Source organism: Carcharodon carcharias, chromosome 22 (assembly GCF_017639515.1).
Source record: "Carcharodon carcharias isolate sCarCar2 chromosome 22, sCarCar2.pri, whole genome shotgun sequence".
Classification (NCBI taxonomy): domain Eukaryota; kingdom Metazoa; phylum Chordata; class Chondrichthyes; order Lamniformes; family Lamnidae; genus Carcharodon; species Carcharodon carcharias.
The window spans coordinates 18,067,108-18,093,583 of NC_054488.1; the positions used below are offsets into that span (position 1 = coordinate 18,067,108).

Genomic DNA, 26,476 nt, shown 5'->3' on the forward strand with positions numbered 1-26,476 from the left:
ATGACTAAACTTTCAGAATTGTTCCAGTTCTATTAGACTTGGGATGTTTGGTTATGCTGATTATTACTAAAACTTCAAGATTTTGGTACATATATTGATTACCTTGTGTGAACCGTGATAAAACATAATTGCAAGATGCATTGTTGAGTGTGCAGTTTAAAAAACAGTAGACTTGTCTAGTGTTTTGTGAGCTCAGGATTTCCCAAAACCCTTCACAATCATTAACTACATTTCAAAAATGTTGGGTAACATGAACCAATTTGTACACAAAACAATGCCACAAATGCAAAATTTGTTTGTGATGTTAGTTGAAAAATAAATGTTGCCCAGGACACCATGAGAGGTCCCCTGTTCTTTGAAATTGTCAGCATGTCTTTTACAACCTCCTGAGAGGGTTTAATGTCTCACCTGAAAGACACACCACCTCTGACAGTACAACACTCCCTCACTGAAGTGCCTGATTATGTGCTCAGATCTGTAGAATGGGGTTTGAAGCCAGAACCTACTTACTCTAAGGCACTGAGCCAAGAATGACATCTTGGTCTCCTCTTGTTCATTGGAACTATTCAGCCCTCAAGTCTGTTGTGTCATTCAGTGAGATTGTGGTTGATCTATTTTCTAACTCCAACCACTCACTCTCTGGCCCCATATCACTTTAAATTTGTGCTAAAAGTGTGTTTTGATTTCTGGTTTAAAATTATCTGATTGTTTAGGTTAACTGTAAACTTCTACCACCCTTTGCATGCAGTATTGTTTCCTAGCTTCTCTCCAATATGGAATTTGTGTTCCTTTGTGGTAGACTTTGCCACCATTATAGAAAAAAATTATATCTATTTAGTAGATTTCTTTTAAAATTCTAAAAACCTCAATCAAATCACCCCCTTGCCTTAAATCATAGTTCTAGTATCTGCTATGCAGTATTAGAGCTGTTAGCTGTGTGCTATTTCTCTTTGACCCATCTAATTTACATTGCTTGCATTCTAACTAGGGTGATAGTTTCATAAATTTATATGTAGAAGTCCAAAACTCTAGCAGAATAATGGAAATACTGAAATGTTCTTTGCGGAAAATCTGCAATTAGCCCATTGTGAATCTCAGTAATATTCTTCTTCATGGATTATATCTATTTCGGTTATGTTGAACTTTGAAATACCAATCATAAACTTCCAATGTCAGAAATTTCCAAATGAAAAGGTAGAGACACAATTCGGAGAAAGCAATGAAGATGTTTTTTGAGTTTTAGATTGTTCCAGAGAAGCTCAATTTATTCTTCAGCCAAATGAAGGAATGGACCATTTAAGTTTTTTAAAATGATGAAGAGCAGTATGTTGTAGAATATTAGGATCAAGGGTCAAGACACCCGGTGTAACTTTATATTTGGATTGATTTTTGACTTCTAAAATAGACTACTAAACCTGCTTGATGCCAATTCAGTAGAAGCTTTCAGGAAGATTTGGTTCAATTCCAGATTATGATCCCCATGGAGACCGATAAGAAATTCAAACCTCCAATGAATGGGTAAAAGGATCATATGAAAGATTTCAAGTTAACACTTTTACTGTAACTAAAATCAGCATTGACTAAACATTTTTTCAGGAGGCAACTTATACTCTAAACTACATGAATGATCCTCCATTATCATTTAAAATGACCAAAAATCTCCTGCTCTGGTTGTACTCTGTCCCTCGGGTAGACAATTTATTCTCCTGGAACCAGTCCTAATTGATTCTGAGCTCGCAAGAGTTTCCTTTCCCAGATGGGTAACTCCTAATTCGAGAACTAACTTTGACAGTTAAGAATGAATTGCAGATTTTTCCCCCTATCCACAGGTAGGCGAATCTTCCAGCCATGTTTAAATCTTCATGAACTTGGTCTCATTAATTCGAATGTGAGCTCCCATCTGCGTTCTGCATGGTGAACCACAAATACGCTACCTTTCTTTCTCTATCTAGCTCTGTGGCCCTGGCGCTTGCCCTGGTGCTGAAGTGCATCTCCATGGCACATCATTCACATGAACTTTGTATCCAGGTAGAATTTCTCATAGCTACCCTCTAGACACCCAACTTCATTCTCTCTTGGAATTAAATAGAGACTTAAATAGAGACTTTAAAACATAACCATTTACAAGACCTGACATTCTTAACACATCCCTGGGACTTGGGGATGAAAAGTCTATCCACTGTCAGCATAGCTGCTGAGGTCATTGTTTACAATTGAGAATATCTTGCACCTTCTTCTGTGTAAAACAACCAGGCTCCCCCTTTAACCTTTAACAACCAAGCCACCCATGTTTGTCAGTGGAATGCAGAGCAGGTCACATGACCTCCATCTCTTTATCTTGCCTTAAATTGGAGACGGCCCCAAAACATAACAGTCATTTTAACTTTGCATTTGTAGCAAGATTTAGTAGAATTAAGAAGGGACAAGAATTCTGGTGGGGCAAGAAAAGAAAATTGGCTACTTTGAGCAGGACCTCAATAGTGGAATGAGCGAGATGGTCTTTCAATTCTTCATGGAAATTAAATAGTTGGTATGGGGTAAAAGGGAAGGTATCAGGTTTGGGCAAGACAATGGAATTAGACTAGGTGGAACATTGAGAAAAGCATTGGTGCAGTCAGAATGAGTCAAATTACAGCACGACGATAGGTAAAGTTCTATAATTTGCAGGGAATGAAGTGGAGGTAAAAATTTCTATCATTTTTATAACGCTGGAATTCATTTGTTATGTGCAAAAATTATGTAGATTTTAACCAGGGCTATGATCAGGAGAATTTGATACGCAAAAGTTAGGAGTGTATTCAATTAGAATTGATTACATTTGTGCCAGCTAGGTATGAGGGAAGATGTAATTTCTTAACAATAGAATCTGACTTTAAATGAGAACTTTTATTTAAAAAATTTGAGAAGCTACTTGTGTTACTGTATATAGTATAGTGTATACTGTATAGTGCTGTACAAGTAGAAGTGGTATTTCTCATTTGTTATTTCTCCCTACATTTTTTTGAAAAAATACTTTATAAGGCAATAGTTGTGAATGTATTTCAAGTGATTATTTCAGTTAATGGTTAACAAAAGTTCAGCAATAAAAGCTCACTACTTTGCCTTGGCTGACTTTCTTTTCCCATGAGTAAGATCTCCTACTTCTAGAATGTATTTGTTACCTTGTCATGGGTCTTCTACAGCAGTTGAGGGGCTTGGTCATTTGCAAGCCAACTGATATTAAAATGTATGCCAGTGCAGCCCAGAATGACATCCTCCTGTGGCAAAGATGCTATCTGCATATTTAACACGACTCAAACTGAATTAATAACTTTCTTGATTTTAAGTATACAAAATAGTTTCCAACAGCAAATATGTTGAACCAAATTATTGCAGGTGTTCAGTTTATAATTCTTCTCTGCTCCTCTGTCCCAATCTCTAGAAATGGCAGCGCAGATTCTTTGTGTTATATGAACATGGCTGTCTACGTTATGCCTTGGATGAATCAGTAAGTAATGTTTCTTCTTAATTGATTTGGCATCATGGATCTCTTTCTTTTTAAAGAGAATATTGCTATCAATCAGTCTGTAAATAAAAAAGATTCTGACCTGTTTCAATGCTACTTTTGAAATGGCAATTCTTTTCCATTTAAATTCACACATTGTTTTACTGATCAAATTAACATGATTGTTAAAATTATGATTTGTTCTGTACTTAGGAGTAGGTTTTCTACTGAATTGTTAAACTAATTCCAAGCATTAGAAAGAGACAACGCTTCTTGTTTGCAATTTTGCATCAAGGAAACTTCCACGTGCTAGCAATGAGAGATAATTAGCTGCTGATTTATTTGTCATTTTAATATTTAACTTATGTTGAGGAATTGAGAATGTGCTCAATTGATGCGTGAACATTATCTGCCTCTTAATCACGTGCCTGTTACGGAAAATCATTTTTGGAAACTACTCATGCTTTTATATCAAAATTTGATATTCCCGTATGTAATCTGTAACCCGAAGACATTTTTCATTGCCCTAAGTTATCAACACTTGGGTTTGAAAGGATGACTGAATTAAATGGAAAATGAAGAGAGGTGATGTAAACTAGATTGTACAACAATAAATGTATAAATGTAGGAACAGAGAGATTTGGTTCACATACACAAATCTTTGAAGGTGGCGGAGCAAGTGAATAAAACTTTTTAAGAAGCAGGCAAGATCCAGGGCTCCGTGAATAGAAACATAAGAATACAAAAGCAGTGAATTTGTGCTGAATCTTTACAAATCACTTTAGGTTTAGGCCTCAGCAGGGCTATTGTACCCTATTATGGCAACCACATTTTAGGAAGATGCCAAAGCCTGGGAGAGGGTGCAGAGGAGATTTACTGGAATGATACCAAGGATAGAGGATTTCAATTATTTGCATGGAATTGAGAAGCTGGGATTGTTCTCCTTGGAGCAGAGAAGGTCTAGGGAAGATATAATAGAGGTGTTCAAAATTATGAAGAAGTTCTGATGGTCTTAAAAAAAGCGAAACAGTTTCTAGTGTCAGGAGGTAATTAGGAAACAAAGATTTAAGATAATTGGCAAAAAGAACCTGAAGGAGATGAGAAGTTTTTTATGCAGGTTGTTGCAATGATCTGAAGTGCATGGTCTGAAAGGATGGTGGAAGCTGATTCATTAATAACTTTCGAAAGCTGATTGTGTATATATTTGAAAAGAAAGAACTGCAGGATAAAAGAGAGAGCAGGGAGAGGAACTAATTGGATAGCTTTTTCAAAGAGCCAGCAGGGTAACGATGGGCAAAAGGGTCCCTTTTGTGCTGTCTGGCTATGTTGCTGTGCATGTGTGTGATTAGAATAAAGTGAAATGACTGATAATAGATCAGTAGAGATGAAGCTGTCATGTTGATTTTGCACAATATTAGAAATATTACAACCCACTTTGTTACTGGAATTAGCCATCACTGATGTTGCTTAATATTCCTGTATTTATAGAGTTGATAGAAAAATCCACTGAATGATGAATTTAGGCAGAAAGAGCCAAGTATAAATTTCTAATTGTTTGAAGTAGAATTGAGAAATAAAACCAGATAAACTAAGCAGGAAATGGAGTTCAGCATACAAGTGTGGGTATGTAAGAAGTATTTAATGTTCTTGAACAGGCATTGTTTTCTGAAACCGAGGAACTGAGTTTTGGTAGAATTTGCTTTCAGTTGAGAAACCAAGGTGGAGGACAAAGGTAATAATGATTAAAAAGAGATTGGGGGAAAAAATAGGTATATCTAGTAGTGGTTGGTTGAAATTGCTTCTTAATACCCTGTAGACTTAAAAGGAGTGAAACGCTGAGGGAACTGTTTTTTCACTTTTGGGGAAAAACTATCAATATGAGATAATGAGATGAGTATTGTTTTCAGTGTATTAAAATACAGGGAGGAGCACGGGGCAGTGTTTTTGGTGGTGGCTTGCTATTCCTGATGTAAATTTACAACTGCCTGAGTGACTTAATGTGGGGGAAAAAGGGAAGACATCATTTGGGTATGGAACTGACTACTGAAGTATGTATTGTTGCCTTTAACCCTGGTAGATTCAGTTAAGCAAGGTGATTCAACTTTGTTTTATGGAACTCAGTTTTAAACTTTATCATCTTTTATAAGTGGGTGGTCATTGAGTCCCTGTATTAGAAGCTGTGGCTGTAATGTCACGTAATTTTAAATCCCTGAATAGCTAACATAAATTTGTATTTAATGTTCATCTTTTATATGATATTGAAACATTAGCTCAATTATCATCTTCTGAAGGTTTGTAAAAATATTTAACCTTTCTGTGGGGTTCACTTTAATCTGGATCCCTGCTTCTATCTGAGCAAATTTTTTTGTGATCAGAAGGCATGCATGCTTGGTAGGCTTTTTCAAATTGACCAACCTCCTGAAGTGGTTGGAAATTGGTAGCAGTGTCAACCAGGCTTCTGTTCTGCGACTGCTCCTCTTAACTGTGTACATCAATGATTTGAGAAGGCACTAAAGGAAGTAGTGTCCAGCTTGTGGATAGTACTACAATAGGAGGTATAATAAATAATTGAGAGCTAAACACAGCTGTGAGGGCAAATTGTTAAGATGGTTAAATGAAAAAATGTGGCAGGTGGAATTCAATGTCTGTATGTTAAGCAGTATATTTTAGTTAAGAATTTGTCACTTTATTAAAAATACTACCTTAATTGGATAAGACTTTTTTTAATAAAAAAAAGAAATAATTAGGTTTTGAGACGAGGTGCAGAATATAAAAGTTGAGCTGTAATCATGAATCTATATCAAGCGTTAGTACGATCATGGTTGCAGTACTTTGTGCAGTTTTGCGTTCCAAAAGATGGCAAAGGAAGTAAATGAAAAATTAACATTGTATTTGTTAGAGGAGGGGAGATTACAGGGTGATCCGATAGATGTGTTTAAAGGGGTGGGGCAGAATGGATAAAAGAAAAAAATTATAATGACTGAGAGGCCTAGAACAAGGGGATGGAAAATGAATTGTATGATGATTTAGGACAGAAAGCAGGTGTGGTGAACTGTGGAATGTAATACACTGGAGTTTTACTTGAAGCAAAAAGCATCAACCTTCAAGATGGGTGGTAAAGGAAAGGAGAATAAAAGAACCATGGAAAGAGAAATGGTATATGTGATTAAGACTACTGCTTCTGTGAAAGATAACAACAATATGGACTAGATGGGTTAAACAGCCTATTTCCATGTTGTATTTTCTATGTAAGAGCCTCCACTGACATAACTTGTACCTATATAGCAACTCCAATGTAGGAAAGGATCCCAAGTTGCTTCAGCGGTGTCATCAGGACAGATGATCAGAAGCTTTAAGGGGACTGAGTTACAGGGATTCATGGAGGGATATCTAGAGTATGAGGTTTATGTGGCTGGCTAAGGTGGGATGAATTGGGAGATATGTAAAAGTTCACGGTCAAGAAGAACAGGGAATTCAGAAGTTGGAGGGTTGTAGAGCTGGAGGAGGTTACATGAGATGAGTTACAATTATATTAAGGAATTTCGGCACATTGAGACCGTGCCAGCTCTCTGTAGAACAACCCACTCAATCCTATTCCCCACTCTATTCCTGTAGACCTGAAAGTTATTTCCCTCAAGTGCCCATCTAATTTTCTCAAAATCATTGATCGTCTTCACTTCCATTACCCTTGTATGTAGCAAGTTCCACATCATTACCACTTGCTGTCTTTTTTTAAAAAAAAGTTCTTCCTCAATATCCCACCCCCCCACCCATATCTTTTGCCCAGAACCTTAAAACTGTGTCCCCTTGTCCTTGTGCCATCAGCAAATGAGAGCAGCTCTTTGTCTACCTTGCCTAAACTTGTACACCTCCATCAAATCTTCCCTCAACCTCTCTTGCTCCAAGGAGGACATCGGTGAGAATTTAAAATTTCAGGCATTGGGTGACATGTAAAGTTGGTGAGAACAGAGCTGAAAGGGAGCGGCACTTCGTGTAGGATAGAAATTGGCACTCCAGTTTGATTCAGCTGCAGGTTAGAGTAGATGATATGAAACCACTGAGGTGAATCTTGTGTAGGGTTTAATTCTTTTTCATATGCCTCAAAAGGTATGAAATTACTGAGACTGAAGCACTTCAGAGTATTATTTGAAAGCATTATCTAAATCATGTCATTAAGACATGCCAACTAAAGATGCCACACAATCTTGTTCCGGGATGTGCAACTCAAAACCCAAGTGATAGTTCCTCTGTTTCAGGAGAGATAAGAGGGTCGATTCTTTGTTGACAACCTCTTTGCCTCATGTGGCCTTCTACAAAAATCATTGGAAACCTGTTATTTTTCCCAAGTTTGTTACTGGACAGAGCACCTAGTGTTACTCCTAGTTTCCAAGGTCCATCAGACAGCTGACTTTTCTTAATCTTGTTTATCCCTGATTGTTAGTAGCTAATATCCTTCAAAAGTATAGTGTCCCTTGGAGCATTTTGGAGTAATAATAAAACCTATGATCCATGATGGCCAAGTTAACGATTATTCAGAATGCTTTATGTTCGAGTGGCGTTTTGATAAGATTGGATACATTTCTTGGTAGGTTATTGATCCCGATTGATCTAATTGTAAATTTGTCTCTCTTTGTATTGACTGCACAAGTTATCCATCATTTGGCCATGTATTCATGTGTTCAAGGTTTCCAGGGTTTCAAGTCTATTTCTTTATTCATCTCACTTTTCCAAGTCAGGCATTGCCCTGATATTTTCAGCCCTATAAGCTTTACTTTAATCTTGCTTAAGAGCAGGCACCAGAAGGTCCAAAGTCCTTCAATTAGAATAGTTGAATTAAGAGGTAGTAAAAGCCATAGATAGACTGACATAAGGGCTGAAGTAACAATGTTATAGAAATAAAAGCAGGCAGCCTTAGGTTCTAGGGGCTGTGGCATGGAGGAGACCTTTGAGAGAATCAACCAGGGAATTGAAGGAGGGATGGGCTTGATTTTGGAGGTGACAACGTTGAAAGGCCTGGGAGTGGGAAGATAGTAGAAATAGACAGTAGATTACAAGACAATTAGATAGGGTCAGTGGGTGGGTTTTTGAGCAGGAGGTTATTCACCTGTTGTGAAAGAGAGGAAGACTGAGAAGAACCACTTACAATTTCAGGAAAGGATGTTGAGAGTTTGGTAGCTTAGTGGAAATGAGGTCAAAGAAACAGGAATTTGGTCTCAAGGATGAGAGGAACTTGGAGAGATGAAAGGAAAGCTAGAAAGATGTGGGCTCAGGGTGAAGAATGGGAAAGGCTGGGGTAAGGTTTGACTTCGTGATCACACCTGTATATCCACACAATAAAATCAATGCGGAATTCAACTACATAACACTATTGAAAGAAGATAAAAATTGAATAAGCGGGAAGGACTATTTGAGTTGACGCTAAATTTGATGGCATTGCAAAGTAAAGATTGAAGAAAGCTCACCTTCAAAGATGCTGTAATCTTCTCCATCTGCTGAATAGCTTAATCCATTTAAAGCTCTGGACAATTGTTCTGATCTGTGGTTTGAATATAAGCCTGCCAGAAGTGTCTAATGTATAAACAAACCTATGGATTCCCTTTTTTTCTTGTGGATGTATTGCAACCAAAAGGCTTTGTAATTTTGTGTATAATTTTAAACTAATAATAAGATCTTAAGAAATAGGAGCAGGAGTAGGCCATTTGGCCCATCAAACCTACTCTACAATTCAATAGGATCATGGCTGACGTAATTGTGGCCTTAACTCTACTTTCCTGCCTGCCACCCCCCCCCCCCCCCCGAATCCTTGACTCTCTTGTAGATCAAAATTTGTCTAAATGAGCCTTGAATATATTCAATGACCTTGCCTCTGCCGCTCTCTGGGGTAGAGAACTCCACAGACTAACCTTTGAGAGAAGAAATTCCTCCTCATCTCTGCCTTACATGGGGGACTCCTTATTTCTAAACTGTGCCTCCAGTTCTAGATTCACCATGAGTAGAAACATCTTCTCAGCATCTGCCTTGTCAAGCCTCATCAGAATCTTATTGGTTTAAATAAGATCATCTCTCATTCTTCTAAACTCCGAGTATAGGCTCAACCTGCTCAAGTTCTCCTCGTAAGACGCATAAATACTGTGCTACAAGAGCAGGTCAGAGGCTTGGAATTCTGTGGAGTGTAACTCACCCCCTGACTCCCCAAAGCCTGTCCACCATCTACAAGGCGCAAGTCAGGAGTGTGATGGAATACTCCTGCTTGCCCAGACCAGTGCAGCTTCAACAACACTTGAAGCTTGACACCATTCAGGGTAAAGCAGTCTGCTTGATTGGTACCTTATCACTACCTTCAACGTCCACTCCATTCACCACTGAGTGGTAGGCAGTAGTGTGTACCATTTACAAGATGCACTGTGGCAACTCGCCAAGGCCTCTTCGACAGCACCTTCCAAACCTGTGACCGCTAACACCTAGAAGGACAAGGGCAGAAGGTGTATGGGAACACCACTGCCTGCAAGTTCCTCTCCTAGCCATGTATCATCCTGACTTGGAATGATATCGCTGTTCCTTCGCTGCTGGGTCAAAATCCTGGAACTCCCTCCCTAACAGCACTGTGGGTGTACCAACACCACATGGACTGCAGTGGTTCATGGTGGCTCACCACCACCTTTTCAAGTGCAGTTAGGGTTGGGCAATAAAAATATTGGCCTAGCCAGCGATGCCCACATTCTGTGAAAGAATAAAAAGGAAGGTGACCAAAACTGCATGCAGTACTCCAGGTGTGGTCTCACTAACGCCCGGTACATATGTATCAAGACTTCCCAGCTTTTATACTCCATCCCCCTTGCAACAAAGGCCAACATTATTTTTGCTGCCATGTTTACTTGCTGTATCTGCATCTGATTCATGTACATGGACACCCAGATTCCTCTGTGCTACGGATTGTGAATAGTTGAGGCCCCAGCACTAATCCTTGCAGCATTCTACTAGTTATGGTTGTTACAGTTTTCCAACCTGAAAATGATCCAGTTTTCCTGACCCTGTTCATTAGCCAATCCTCTATCCATGATGCTATATCATCCCCAACATCATGAGATCTTATCTTGTGCAGTAACCTTTTATGTGGCATCTTATCAAATGCCTTTTGGAAATCTCAATACACTACATCTACCTGTGGCTTCTAATCCTGCGAGTTCGCTTTTATATAATCAGGCAGAGTTGACATGTTTTTGTATTTTCTGAATGCTCTGCTACAACCATCTTAAAAATGGATTCCAACATTTTCCCAATGACACATGTTAGACTGGCCTATACTTTCCTGCTTTCTGTCTCCCTCCTTTCTTGAATAGTGATGTTAGTTTTGAGGTTTTCCAGTCTGCAGGGATCTTTCTGGAATTTGGGGAATTTTAGAAGAATGCAACCAATGAAACCACTGTTACCCCTGTTTTTGTACTATTCTTGGGATGCTTTTTGTGTCTTCTATTGTGAAGACATGCTAAATATTTGTTCAAAGTCCTTTTCCTTGTTTCCCATTTTGAATTCCCCAGTCTCGCCCTCTAAGGGACCAACGGTCACTTTAGCTACTCTTTTTTCCTTTTTATATGCATGTAGGAACTTAAATGTCTATGCTTTTACTTTGACCTTCCAATATTTGCCAAGGCATTTGTATCGAAACATTTAAAGTTAGCCAAGTATTTACTGCATGTCAAGTCAAGTTTGAGTATTTTATTGCAGTTTTAACATTTGCAAAGTATTCAGATTGTTGTGATGCCTGAATAAACCAGCTTAATGTAGCAAAACTTAACTGGCCCTGCAATAGCTTTAACAGTTTTCAAACTTGCACCTGCTGCTTTTGATCTGTTCACACCGTACCCCTCTCTAGCTTTGCAGTTCATTTTATTTTTAAACATCAATTAATGATCCCCAATAGTGAATGTCAGTAGGCTGCTCAGCACTGCAGGCAATCAACAAATGCCAACATGGCAGTATTTCCAAGCTTCTTAACGTGGTTTTGCTAAAGCCAATTGTGATGCCCATGCCACCATTCCAACTTTGTGTGGCTGATTTTTTGTTTGTCATTTGGCTGTTTCCGTTAGTATAGGTGGATACTGCATTTAAGTATTTGCTTTGTCAGTTTTTGGATCATTGGGAGTGTAGTAGAAGTAGTTTTCCTACTGTTAAGCAAGTAATTGCTTTTCCTCTGATTGTACCTTTATTAAAAGACTGTCAGGCGTAGTGTTTATATATTCTTTTCATCTGCTCCGGGAACGTGGAGAGGAAACTGGTGCAGGAAAATCTGGCCATTGTGTCTATAAGAATATAAACTTTGTATGGTTTTAGCTTTTCAGTCCAAAACCAGCAGCTGTGAAATGGAAATTTAGTATTGTGTAATTGTTAACATTTAATGTAACATTCCGTTGATCACTCAGTTCTTAATTGTTAAACAAATCTATTCACAGGATATGGGCGTCCATCCCTAGTGTCTTTGTTAAAGTGGTGGTAAACCTCTTTTTTGAACAGTTGCATTCTGTGTGGTGGAGGTACTCCCACAGGGCTGTGGGGAGAGAATTCCAGGATTTTGACTTAGGGGTTGATGTTTTCAGGTGTGTGACTTGGAGAGGAATTTGGATATAATGGTGTTCCTATGCACCTGATATCCTGGTCCTTCTAGGTGATAGAGGTTGTGGTTTTGGGGGTGCTGCCAAGGAAGCTGTGGAATATTGTTGCTGTACAAATTGCAGCCATTATTGAAAACTAATTCAAACAGGACTCCTAGCCCCACAATTGGTGTTGAGTTTCAATCGAAGGTAGTTAATGTAGGGGGCAAAATGGTTAAATTACAGATCTGGGACACGGTGGGACAGGAACAGGTGAGCCACATAGGTATTCTCTGTATTTCTGTCTGTGGCTGCCACAGTAAAGAATTGTATCACTTGTAAATTAAGTAGAGCGGCTCAACATAAAAATCCAGCCTCTCCCCTTTCGTTATGCTTTTATCTGACTGCCAATCCTGTCGAGAAGTGCCGCCCACAACAGGGCGCTGAATCATCCCGGGCTGATCGTTGTCTCCAACGATGCTTCAGCTCTCGCGACCTGTGGCACTAAGTATCTCCCTCAAGTATATGAAATCATGCTCAGAAGCCAGCATTTTGGCCCATCAGTTCTGTACAGGTGTTTTTCTGCAAGAGTCACCTCAACTAATCCCGTTCACTCTTTTTAATGGAGTGTAAAAATAGGGAAGTCTTGCTAAACTTATATAAGGCACTAGCTAGACAACACCTACCTAAAGTACTGTGAACAGTTTTGGTCCCCTTATCTAAGGGCATTGGAGATAGTACATAGAAGGTTCACTAGGTTGATCCTGGGTATGAAGGGACTTTATTACAAGGAGAGGTTGAGTAGGTTGGGCCTGTACTCATTGGAGTTTAGAAGAATGAGAGGTGACCTTATTGAAACATATAAGACTCTTATATATGGGCTTGACAGGATAGATGCTGAGTGGTTGTTTTCCCTTGTGGGAGAGTCTCGGACCAGAGGGCATAATTTCAGAGTAAGGGAACGCCCATTTAAGTCAGGGATGAGGAGAAATTTCTTCTAGGAGGGCAGTGAATCTGAAATTCTTTACCGCAGAGGGCTGTAGAGGCTGGGTTGTTAAGTGTATTCTAGGTTATGGGGAAAAGGCAGGAAAATGGAGTTGAGGATTATCAGATCAGCCATGATCTCATTGAATGGTGGAGCAGACTCGATGGACTGAATGGCCTACTTCTGCTCCTACATCTTATGGTCTTATACTGTAGCCAGAGGTGGATGGAGTGAATGCTTGATGTGGTGGATGGGGTGCCATTCAAGTGGGCTGCTTTGTCCTGCAAGGTGTCAAGTTGCTCAAGGGTTATTGGAAATTCACTCATTTGGGCCAGTGGAGAGTATTCCATTAGGGTGCTGATTTGATCATTGTAGGGTTTGGAAAGGCTAGCATGACCAGCACAGAACGCTGACCAGCTCCTGTAGTTACAGTATTTATTTGGGTTTCTGGTCACTGATGCTCAGCATCAAAATTCTGAGTGGCCATTCCATGATACCATTAGACTCTCTTGTTAGAGAAAGTCTTTGTCTGAGGATTGGGAGAGTTTTAGAAACCAGCAAAGCAGATCAAAAAGTTGATAAAGGGGGAGAAAATATAATGAGGATAAACCAGCCAAAATTGGTGTAACCAATTTTTTTAATGCCTCAGATTTCCTGTGACCCCAGATTGAGGGGTTATGAGAGTTCTTGGGGCAGTGGGGGTGGGAATTCAGTTGTTGAGTGGGGCGGATTGGGGGTGAGAGTTGGTGAAAAGGGAGAGTTTTTTTTAAAAAAAAAATTACCTACTGATTTGCAGGCTTTTTTCACAGCAGCATTTGAGAACAGAGAGCAGTCCCTTAGGCCATGTCCACCAAAGCAAAGTAAGAATTTCAAGGAGCCTTGCAACTGTCAGAAATCAGTCCAAGCTCCACAACAGCCATTGTTGCCTTAAAGTTTGTGATCCAGAAAATGTCATCTTGTTGGCCCACTTGGGATTGCGACCAAGAGTTTGGGAAGCCCTGCCCTAGAGTTCTACAAAAGGTACCTGCAGAAGTAGTGGGTGCACTAATTATGATCTTCCAAAATTTCCTAGATTCTAGAATGGGCCCAGCACTTTGGAAGTTAGCAAATGTAACACTGCCATCCAAGAAAGGACGGGAAAGAAAGCAAAACTACAGGCTAGTTAGTCTGACACCAATTGTTGGGAAAATGCTAGAACCTATTATTAAGGAAGTTTTATTAATGCTTCTGTGAAGCACCATTTTATTCTGTTAAAGATACTATATAAAAATAAGTTTTATTGACTGGCATGGCTGAGCAATATTCCATTTTGTTGTATAGATGTCAGTGTAGCTGTGCTGGAACAGTTTGGCTAGAGGTGTGGCTAGTTCCGGGGCACAAATCTTAAGCTTGACAGCTGGCATGTTATCAGGGTCAATAGCCTTATTTGTAACCTGCTCTGTGTTTCTTCCAGGTATTGTTCAACATGGAAAAGTACTGCTTCATCTGCTGAGGAAAGGTGACAGTTGTAAAAGAGCAGGAGGTTTTCTTGCCCATGTTTGATCATGGGGTTTGGAGTTGATTTTGAGAATTTCTAAGGTTACTACCTTTTGATTGTGTACCACTGTGTTGCCATTTCTGCTGATTCTGCCCTGCTGGTGGGACAGAACTTATCCTGGGAAGGTGATGTTGGAGTTTAGGGGTTTGTCAAAAGGTATGATTCTGTGACTGTCAGGCTGTTGCTTGATTACCCTGTGGTACAGTCTTGCCAATTTTGACACAGATCCCCTGTTTAGTGAGGAGACCTTTGCAGGGTTGAGTGGGCTGGGTGTGCCTTTGTTGTGTTGTATTTAATATTTACAAATCCATGAATGGGTGCAGTTGTTTGAGAAAGGACAGCTAAATGTCCAGCACAATTTACATTTGTGAGTGTATTAGAATTGTGCCCAACAGATGGTAATGTTTCAGAGCTCTTAGGGCATGCACATTTTCTTCAGCTGATACCAGGTATTCAAAATCCAGAACTAATCTGAGAGTTGGCTTTGTAACAAATTCAGGAAATAATCACCGCGGAAAAGAAGCCCATCACCACCAGGAGAACATGTGTTAATCATTTTGTAACAAGTAATCCTGCTGATGGCCCTTGACACTTGGGACATGGGATAGGGAACATAGGAATAGGCCATTCAGTCCCTCGAGCCTGCTCTGTCATTCAACTAGATAATGGCTGATCTAGCTCAATGCTACTTTCCCATGCTATCCCCAAATCCCTTGATGTCATTAGTATCTAGAAATCTATCGATCTCTGTCTTGAACATGCTCAATGATGGAGCACAGCTCTCTGGGGTAGAGAATTCCAAAGATTCACTATCCTCTAAGTGAAGAAATTCCTGAAGGGATGCACCTCAGGGCATTATTGAAATGACTATATTTCTGATTTAGTTTTCTCTTGCAGTTCACCTTCATTGAGGTTAAAGTTTTTATTTTTCAGCATTGCTGTAGGTCTGATATTTGTTTCTCCAGACTGTTTTGCTATGTGTATCAACCCTGATTGTTTAAATAATCTGTATGGATCTTGTCTACTTCTACTTGTATCCTTTTCAGTCATTCATTTTAATTTTCAAAATTCTCTTCACACACAGCTCTTGAACTACTGGAATTTCACACCATCACAGACACTTAAAACTAATTTTTATGCTCTATTCTATGGATACTTGTTTTATTTTAAATGAACTGTGAAATCCTGTGATTGAGCCATTCTACAAATATTCATTCGTAAAATATTATTTCCAGACATGAAATATTGTGGTTAGTGTCAATGTTAGTTATAACTATCATTTTCAGTACCTCATTCATTAGTCAGAATTGAAGAAACTGGGCTGGATCTAATGCAGGAAACATGGTTGCCGGGCCCACCTAATCGTGGGAGAGGCTGCACGTCCATCTTCCAGCAGCAGGAAATCTCCCACAATTAAGGTGGAGGCAGGAACAGACCCAGGGGAAACTTGTCGTTTGCATTGGGTTGCCCATTTGGCTTATTATTGAGCCAATTGACACCAATTATCTGAGTTTACTGAAATTTAGTGGTGGCTTAGATGATATGCAAGTAACATGGTTTTCCATGTCTCCAGGAGACTGCCAGGTGAACCCTATCAAGTTTCCTGTGTCTTCTAAGGAGTGTCCCTTTTTCAAAGGCACTTAGTGCTTGATTGAGGCAACTGGCATTGTGCGGGGTGGCTGCTGAAAGTCACCCCACTGCCTTTGCCTCTGATCCCATGCTACCCCTCATGATGGCCCCCATCTCACACTCACTCCCACCTGTGGCCTTGGTCCCGCTGCAATCCTAGGCCTGCTCCCAGTACGTTCTCTGTATTGGAGAGCTTCTGGTCTCAAATTGGCCAGCAGCTCTTGGCAGGGGTTGGGGGTGGAATAGACTTTCTGCTCCCAAGGTCCTGAATCTTGGGGAAGGCCCGATGCTGGCCACTAAAGTGCCTGATGGACAAACCTGTTGGGCCTTGCCCTCAGAAGCAACGTGAGTTTTCCACATGTTCTCCAACCATTGCGCTGAGCCTGTCATTTTGTTAAATTCACCCAGTAGTGTTTGTTAATTGATAACGTAGGTTTGCTATCAGTTACCATAATGTAATTGTTTATAGGCATAAATCGTAATTTTTAGGTGGTAGATTTCAGCGTGATATTCAAATGCTTTAAGTTCAATTACATTTATGAAGCATTTTTAATTTAAAGCCTTGGTGTCTAACTTGATTATCTTGAAAATACACATTGAATTTATATGCCATTGCACTTTTGAGATGTGACTATTAATTATTTTTTAACTAGTCCATTATCCTGTAAGAACAAATCATTCACAAAACATTCATCTCACTGTTAGCAAAAGAATCATTTAAAAGATGTTGATGATATTGTGCTAGGGATAACATGCTTTGGGGATAGAAGAGGAAGGGGTCTGAAGAAAAATCAGCAGTGTGTGTTTCAGGAAGAATCCAAAGTTTTAGTACAGAAAGAGAAGAGGATAGAGAAAGTTTAGGGCCTATTAGGTTGCCTTTTCGGTCCTTATGTGTGGAGGCAGAGGATGTTGCTAAGGTTTTTAATGAATATTTTCCAGCTGTCCTCTCAAAAGGGTGGGGGTAGGGGTGCCAATGGTGATGTATCTAAGGCCGAAGAGTGTAAAATATTGGATGGGATAAACATTGTAAGAGAGGAAATATTGAAGCGTTTGATGTCTTTGAAAGATAGATTGCCAGGCGCTGATGAAATATATGGCAGCTTGTTAAAAGAAGCAAGGGAAGAAATTGCAGAGGCACTGAGCACCATATTTCAATCCTCCCTGGTGATAGAAGGACTCCCCTTGTACGGTCTCCTTTAAAAAGGAAGGAACGGATAGTCCGAGTCATTACAAGCCAGTTATCTTACCTTTGGGGATAGAAGAGGAAGGGGTCTGAAGAAATAGCAGCAGTGTGTGTTTCAGGGTTACCCCTTGCTTTAACAGTGCAAAAGGCTGTGGTAGTGTACTTGTGCCTCCAGTGTGTATGAATTGTGGGCCCTTCACATGAAGGATGATGGGGAGTTAGAGGTTTTATTTGATTTTCAGAATTGCTTTAATCCTGAATTGGTCTTAAAAAGTTCAATGTTTAATATTTACCTACAGAATAGAATCGTAAAGCACAGAAGGAGGCCATTTGGTCTATCCTGCCTGTGCAGGCTCTCTGAACTGCCAATTAGTCTCTCTCCCCTGTTCTTTCCCCATAGCTCTGCATATTTTTCCTTTTTAAGTAGAGACCTTTTGAAAGTTACTGTTGAATCTGCATTCCAAATTGTAACAACTTGCTGAGTAAGAAGAACTTCTAATCTCCTCCTGGCTTTTTGCCAGTTACTTTAAATCTGCGCCTTCTGGCTTCTGATCCTCCTGCCAATCAGAACTTTTCCTGCTTGAAATACAGTAAATAGGGAGAAACTGTGAAAATTCTGTATGATTTTGAACACCTCTGTTAAATCTGTTTGTAACCTTCTATGCTCTAAGGAGAACAATCCCAACTTCTCTGATTTCTCCTGGCAGCTGAAACACCTCAATACTGGTACCATTCTAGTAAATCTCCTCTACACCCTCTGCAAAGTCTCTGATCTCTTTGCTTAGTTTGATATCTTGCGAAATATATCCAAATCAAGCTAATTAAAAAAATTCTGGTTGGTCAATAAATGCTTCTCATGCCTTTGCTGATGTTGCAGTGGAAAATGTGAAAGCAATGCTGGTTGTACCCTATGGCACTTCAAATGCTTTTGAATATCCTAGCCATAGCAAAATGTGCCAGATGGGTAGGTTTTCCCATCTAGAATCTAGATGGGAACCTAGAGCTTCAAATAAATATTTGTCACTGTTATTTGGTTCCTTTAGAAATATGAGTAAATTCATCAAAATCCTTGCTGGTGTGTGAAGTAGCATTGGTAGCTATTTCTGAACTGTAGAAATTAACAATTTTGCAACGTGTTATGCAATGTGGAGCATTGCTATGGAAGTTGTATTTCCTGTTGTTACAATGGCACTTGAGTAAAGCAAGGGTGAAATGAATTTTGTATGGTTGAAGATCCTTGTTGTACAAAGGAATACATTGAATTTGCAATACAAACACAGGACATTCTGACCAACAATTCTATGTCAACATTTACTCTGACGTGAGGGAATAGTTCCAATCACATTTACTTACCCTGTTACCTTCAACCTCTTCTTCTTTTCATCCGGCTATCTTATATGATCTGGAGAGTGTTAACATAGCTTTTGCCTCGACCACTGACCTTACAAAAGAATGCCATATATAATTGCAAGGAAGCCTTTTGCACAACTTGTCCATTGCAACCACTCGGGAAATTATGTGCTGCAGTTTTGAAGAAATAAAAGCTTTGTATTGGCTGAAGCCAGCATCTGTGATCATATCCCTGATTACTGCCTAATTCTTTCTGCTGTATGCATTATTTATGCTGCAAGTATGGTATTGCAGCAAACAGCCATGTTGTCGGCACAATTTTGTTCCACTCTGCTGTCTGAAAGTGATTCCGAATTGTGGATCTGTTTACATAGCACAAAGCAGTTGAGGCATCCCAGTATGACTCGCAATTCTCCTGTTTTGAGCTTTAGAGCTCTAAATTATCTTTGTTCCAAAGCTTTCCTTATATTAATTCAGTCTGACTGCCATGCTCATACAGTATTATCACATGTAAATAATTATTAGTAAAGATCAAGAACTAGTACAGCACTGTTTCATGAACATTTTAACTGTAGACGTTGTGCAACAGTGGTATCGGCCCCATTCATCAGAATAACCAAAAACGTTTGCATTTCTTTTGAAGTACGTTTTTTTTTCCATCTCATTCCCCACCCCACGACCTTTTATTGGTCCATAAAGTTCATAAAGGCTCATAAACTTCTCTCCATACCATTCACCATTCTCTGGCAATCAGTTGTAATAATGTGGATTGAAGCCATTTGCTCATACTTTGCTTGCTTCATCTTTCGCTCCCTCATTTCCAGCCACCCTTGTGTCTTGTATCTACTTGGTGCCTTCTCCTGGATATTTTGATCAAGGAAGCACGTGTAGAGTCTTGTTACTTTTTGAATCAAGCCTTTAGGGGAGCTGAAGTGTACAGATATTTCTATCCACTAAAAAGACAAATAGCAGTGGTTAGATAATAAGCCAAGGATGATTTGAATGTAAAGTTGTGTGTCTTTGACTACATTTTGTAAAATAATGGATTACAAATTTTTCTCTTCTGACTTTGATTCTTGATGCAGTACAGTTCTGGAGCACTTGCAGCCCTTGGGCACCTCATATGAACCCCAGATGGTGATTATCAGCAGGCAATTCCTCTTTAGTTCAGAGGCACTCAGATCAATTGTAAATTAAAAATATAAGTACACATGGAGGCTATTTGACCCTTCGACGCCCTACCTGTTGAAAGTTGTTTCTTCTCTTGCTGAAAGTGACCATTGATTACCTTGTATGAAGAGTCCTGAACTTGCCTTCTACTTGTTTGTAGCTATGTGCCTTTTTTTTTACAGTTTTAAACAGTATTCTGGTCTGTTCTTTTGCATTGCTATCTTCTATAAGGACCTTTTTCAATTGCCACCTTTCAAGCCTCAAGAATGAGGATTTTTCTAATCTTTCCTCGAGCTTCACTCCATTGAAGCCAGGGGTCAACTAGCTGTGAGGCTCTTCTTTGTAAGGCTTCCAGGGCTTGGATATTTTCTTTGTGCCTCAGTGACGAGTTGAATATAGTACTCGAGTTGCAGCCTGATAGAACATTATTAATTTGAAGCTTGATGGCCTCAGACTTGGCAATGTAGTGTAGCATTCTACTTGCTTTGTTCAATACTGTTCAGGATTGACTGGAAATGCTAGGTGTTCAGTCTACAATTATTCTCAATTTTTTTCACACTTTCTGTTAACAAGCTTGACACATTTGACAATTATATCCCCTGGTTTTCTCTTCAATTATTTAACATCATGAACTTGATTGTTGCATTTGCTACAAGCTTGTCCACTTGAAATTTTGTTCAACCCTTTTGTAGGTTCATTAGCTGCTTTATTTGCATTAACTAGCTAGATCCTACAATTTAATATCATCTTTGAATATAATGACCTTGTTTTTTATTTCTCAATCCAGTTAATGTGTGTAGATTAGAAAAAGCAGGGCTGGAGTGGGGGGTGGGATTGGTTTGCATAGTGTCACTTTTTTTTAATTTAATGGTTAGGCCAGCATTTATTGCACATCTCCAACTGCCCTTGAGAAGGTGGTGGTGGTGAGCTGCCGCCTTGTCCATGTGTTGTAGGTTATACCCACAGTGCTGAAAGGGAGAGTGTGTTCCATGATTTTGACTCCAGTGACAGTGAAGGAACGACAATATAGTTCCAAGTCAGAATGATGTGTGGCTTGGAGGGAAACTTGCAGCTGGTGGTATTCTGATGCACCTGCTGCTCTTCTCCTTTAAGGTGGTAGAGGTCACGGATTTGGAAAGTGCGATCAAAGAAGTCTTGGTATGTTGCTGCAGTGCATCTTATAGGTGGTACACACTGCCACTGTACAACTGTGGTGGGGGGAAGCAGTTGTTGAAGGTGTTGATGGGGCATCAAATCAACTGAGCTCCTTTGGTTTTGAGCTCCTTGAGTATTGCTGGAGCTGGAAAGTGGTGAGTACTCCATCACACTTATGACTTGTGCCTTGTAGATGTTGGACAGGCTACGGGGAGTCGGGAGGTGAGTTACACTCCGCAGAATTCCCAGCCTCTGACCTGAACTTGTAGCCACAGTCAGGATATTGATAGTGGTGAAATTCAGCGATGGGAATGCTATTGAGTGCCGAGGGGAGATTGTTGGATTCTCTCTTGTTGGATAGAGTCATTGCCTGGCACTTGTGTGGTCCAAGTGTTAACTTGCCACTTGTTTGCCCAAGCCTGAATATTGTCCAGGTCATGCTGCATATGGGCACAGACTGCTTCAGTACCTGAGGAATTGCAAATGGTGCTGAACATTGTGCAATCATCAGCGAACATCCCTGCTTCTGACCTTATGATGGAAGGAAGGTCATTGATGAAGCAGCTGAAAATGGTTGAGCCTAGGACACTACCCTGAGGAACTCCTGCAGTGATGTCCTGGGACTGAGATGATTAACCCCCAACAACCGCAATCATCTTCCTTTGCGCTAGGTATGCCTCCAGAACTAGTGGAGAGTTTTCCCCTGATTCCCAATAACTCCAGTTTTGCTAGGGCTCCTTGATGCCACACTTGGTCAAATTATGCCTTGCTGTCAAGGGCAGTCACTCTCCCCTCACCCCTGGAGTTCAGCTCTTTTGCCCATATTTGGGCTAAGGCTGTAAAGAGGTTGTGAGCTGATTGGGTTCCGCCAGTGCCAAACAGAAGCATCAGTGAGCAGGTTATTGCTGAGTAAATGCTCTTTGATAGCATTGTTCATGACCCTTTCCATTGGTTCGCTGATGATCGAGAGTAGACTGGACAGTAATCGCCCGGGTTGGATTTGTCCTGCTTTTTGCGGACAGGACATATCTGGGCAGTTTTCCCACACACTGAGCAGATGCCAGTGTTGTAGCTGTACTGGAACAGCCTGGCTAATGGTACAGCTGATTCTGAAGCACCAAGCCTTCAGTACTATTGCTGGAATGTTGTTGGGGCCCATAGTGTGTACCAAATTACAAGGTTGATATCCAGGAAGGTAGAGGGCACCAAGGATAACTATGGGAATATTTCCTTGGGGAGAAATTTGTTTGCTTCTAGTAACATTGTGATTGCATCCATTCCCTGGGGAAACCAACGACTTGATCTACATGGCATTCGTTATTGAGATCATTGGAAAGTGCCATGCAGGTGAAGGAAACAAACAAAATGGGAGGGCGTTGTGATATGGTGGAGGGCAGATGATATTAAATAATTAAAGTGGTGATGGTGCAAGGCAAGAAGAGGTGAAAATAAGACCAGTGTAGAATCAAAAAATAGGTCCAGAAAAGGTGTAAATAGTTGCAGGACAAAGATGAGGCAGACATTGAAAATATGGCAAAGTTAGATGGGATCCTGTGTCCCAGGAAGGGCAGGTAAACTTGGAGTGCTGATCACCATGCCAATTGTGTAGCAATATCGGATCTGGATCTGTGGTTGGCTTGTTTCCAGACCAGTGGGATCCCTTCCCTCCCCTAGGGTTAATCTGTGGCTATGTCTACAGCTATAAAACACTTGGTGCTTTTTGGTTACATAATGTACATATATTTGGGTTTTCACATTGAAAAGATACAGAAACTATTCATTCTCCTATGGAGCTGTGTACAGAGTCAAGACCAAGTCTGCTCTCCAGCTGTAACAGAGTTAATACAGATGCCAGTATTTTCTGTGTAATGTAATTTTCCCCACCACCTCTCTTCTCAGGCTGGGAAGAAGGCATGAATCTGAGCTGGGAATTCGTGGATGGGGACTAGACAGAGAATTGTGCAATGTGCATAGATATTGGTGGCGTTTGTTTTTTTTGAGGTTGCTGAGCATCATAATGCTTCGACAATGTGATGGGTGTATTTTGCTAATATATTCCTATGATTTATATTATTTAATACTGTTTTTGTACAAATTACTGAGGTCAAGATGTTGCCGGCGTTGGTTAAAGTGGTTGAAGCTGGCAGAGGTGGTTGTTGGGGGGGTAACGGACGGACTGATTGATTGTCAAGACAGCTGTATGGAATGTGATTTGCCTTTTTCTTTAGACTGTAATTGGTGGTCTTTTGTGGAATGTGGTGGTTGAGGTAATTAAAGCAAGAAAAAAAACAAAGGAGAAAGCAGAAGAACTGTAGGCTCCATGACCCCTACAAAAAGAACTAGAGAATCCAGCTGAATAAGAGATTTCTTAATTGCTCTTCCCAGCACTTCAGGCCTCTACAACTTACTTAAGATGCACTCAGTTGAAATTACTTAAAATGACCCATCACCAAATGGTTGTATGATAACTTAGGAAGATGGCATTCTTTCCATTCTTAAATCTGGAGTAAGATGATGTCTGAATTAATTTGCTTTGTTACAGACTGGTGCAGTGCTTGTTGAAGATTCTTGGCTTGGGTGTATTCCAAGTGGTACCCAGTTTTACTCCCTATCTAACTATTTTCTTATAGATCACATGCTTAATGTCTCCAGATCCATCATAAAGCTGGTTAGTAAACATGAAATGGCGGGTTTGTGAGGTGAGCCATGATCTTGAAAGAAAATATATTGTCAAGCAGGAGTCTTTTATTAATAACTCTACTTAAATTTATTCCAGATTTGATGAAGACTCAAAGTATATGGCTCTTCCTCTTCCCTCTCCTCTCCAGCTACTTGCCTTGTCCTTTTAACAGTAATTCATAGTATCTATTTTAGTGTTTGCAAAACAAGCTAGAAAAACACCTTGATAAAAGCAAAATACTGCAGATGCTGGAAATCTGAAACAAAAACAGAAAATGCTGGAAAAACTCAGCAGACCTAGCAACATCTGTGGAGAGAGAAACAGTTAACACTTTGAGTCCATATGACCCTTCTTCAGGGCTAAAGACAAATGGAAATATGATGAAATTTATACTATTTTAAGGGGGTTAGAGCAGCTGTCGCTGGACAGAAGGCCAGTGATAGGTGGGGACAAAGGAGAGACTGACAAAGATGTCATGAACTAAAGGAAATGTTAATTGTAGTGGTAAGGGCTAAAAAGGTGCTGATAGTGGCATAAAGGTAAGAAAGCAGAATGTGATAGCAGAACAGGGGTAAGCACTGTCATGTAGAGTCATAGAGTTATACAGCACAGAAACGGCCCTTCGGCCCATTGTGTCCGTGCCGGTCATCAAGCACCTACCTATTCCAATCCCATTTCCTAGGACTTGGCCTGTAGCCCTGTATGCTGTGGCATTTCAAGTGCTCATCTAAATATTACTAAAATGTTGTGAAGGTTCCTGCCTCTTCCACCCCCTCAGGAAGTGTGTTCCAGATTCCAACCACCCTCTAGGTGAAAAATTTTCCTCAAATCCCCATCTAAACGTCCTGCCCCTTTACCTTAAATCTATGCCCCCTGGTTATTGACACCTCTACTAAGGAAAAAAAATTTCTTCCTATCTATGCCCCTCATAATTATGTATACCTCTATCAGTCCTCCCCTCAGCCTTCTCTGCTCTAAGGAAAACAATCCTAGCATATTCTGTCTCTCTTCGTAGCTGAAACGCTCTAGCCCAGGCAACATCCTGGTAACAAAAACAGAATTACCTGGAAAAACTCAGCAGGTCTGGCAGCATCGGCGGAGAAGAAAAGAGTTGACGTTTCGAGTCCTCATGACCCTTCGACAGAACTTGAGTTCGAGTCCAGGAAAGAGCTGAAATATAAGCTGGTTTAAGGTGTGTGTGTGGGGGGCGGAGAGATAGAGAGACAGAGAGGTGGAGGGGGTTGGTGTGGTTGTAGCGACAAACAAGCAGTGATAGAAGCAGATCATCAAAAGATGTCAACAACAATAGTACAATAGAACACATAGGTGTTAAAGTTAAAGTTGGTGATATTATCTAAACGAATGTGCTAATTAAGAATGGATGGTAGGGCACTCAAGGTATAGCTCTAGTGGGTTTTTTTTTATATTTTATATAATGGAAATAGGTGGGAAAAGGAAAATCTTTATAATTTATTGGGAAAAAAAAAAGAAGGGGGTAACAGAAAGGGGGTGGGGATGGGGGAGGGGAAGATGAGGTGTTGTTCCTCCAGTTTGCGTTGGGCTTCACTGGAACAATGCAGCAAGCCAAGGACAGACATGTGGGCAAGAGAGCAGGGTGGAGTGTTAAAATGGCAAGCGACAGGGAGGTTTGGGTCATTCTTGCGGACAGACCGCAGGTGTTCTGCAAAGCGGTCGCCCAGTTTAGGTTTGGTCTCTCCAATGTAGAGGAGACCACATTGGGAGCAACGAATGCAGTAGACTAAGTTGGGGGAAATGCAAGTGAAATGCTGCTTCACTTGAAAGGAGTGTTTGGGTCCTTGGACGGTGAGGAGAGAGGAAGTGAAGGGGCAGGTGTTGCATCTTTTGCGTGGGCAAGGGGTTGTGCCATAGGAGGGGGTTGAGGAGTAGGGGGTGATGGAGGAGTGGACCAGGGTGTCCCGGAGGGAGCGATCCCTACGGAATGCCGATAAGGGGGGTGAAGGGAAGATGTGTTTGGTAGTGGCATCATGCTGGAGTTGGCGGAAATGGCGGAGGATGATCCTTTGAATGCGGAGGCTGGTGGGGTGATAAGTGAGGACAAGGGGGACCCTATCATGTTTCTGGGAGGGAGGAGAAGGAGTGAGGGCGGATGCGCGGGAGATGGGCCGGACACGGTTGAGGGCCCTGTCAACGACCGTGGGTGGAAAACCTCGGTTAAGGAAGAAGGAGGACATGTCAGAGGAACTGTTTTTGAATGTAGCATCATCGGAACAGATGCGACGGAGGCGAAGGAACTGAGAGAATGGGATGGAGTCCTTACAGGAAGTGGGGTGTGAGGAGCTGTAGTCGAGATAGCTGTGGGTGTCGGTGGGTTTGTAATGGATATTGGTGGACAGTCTATCACCAGAGATTGAGACAGAGAGGTCAAGGAAGGGAAGGGAAGTGTCAGAGATGGACCACGTGAAAATGATGGAGGGGTGGAGATTGGAAGCAAAATTAATAAATTTTTCCAAGTCCTGACGAGAGCATGAAGCAGCACCGAAATAATCATCGATGTACCGGAGAAAGAGTTGTGGAAGGGGGCCGGAGTAGGACTGCAACAAGGAATGTTCCACATACCCCAAAAAGAGACAGGCATAGCTGGGGCCCATGCGGGTACCCATAGCCACACCTTTTATTTGGAGGAAGTGAGAGGAGTTGAAGGAGAAATTGTTCAGCGTGAGAACAAGTTCAGCC

At 40.7% G+C, this 26,476-nt stretch overlaps 1 protein-coding gene across 4 annotated transcripts in view; it reads left to right on the plus strand.

The window, feature by feature from the left end:
• The window catches only part of LOC121293611 (myosin phosphatase Rho interacting protein), a 415,475-nt gene that overhangs the window by 40,195 nt on the left and 348,804 nt on the right, over window positions 1-26,476 (plus strand). For all 4 annotated transcript variants that reach the window (XM_041216721.1, XM_041216719.1, XM_041216723.1 and 1 more), the window contains exon 3: window positions 3,422-3,487. In XM_041216721.1, coding sequence (XP_041072655.1) covers window positions 3,422-3,487 — 66 coding nt within the window. The remainder of the gene's footprint in view (window positions 1-3,421; window positions 3,488-26,476) is intronic.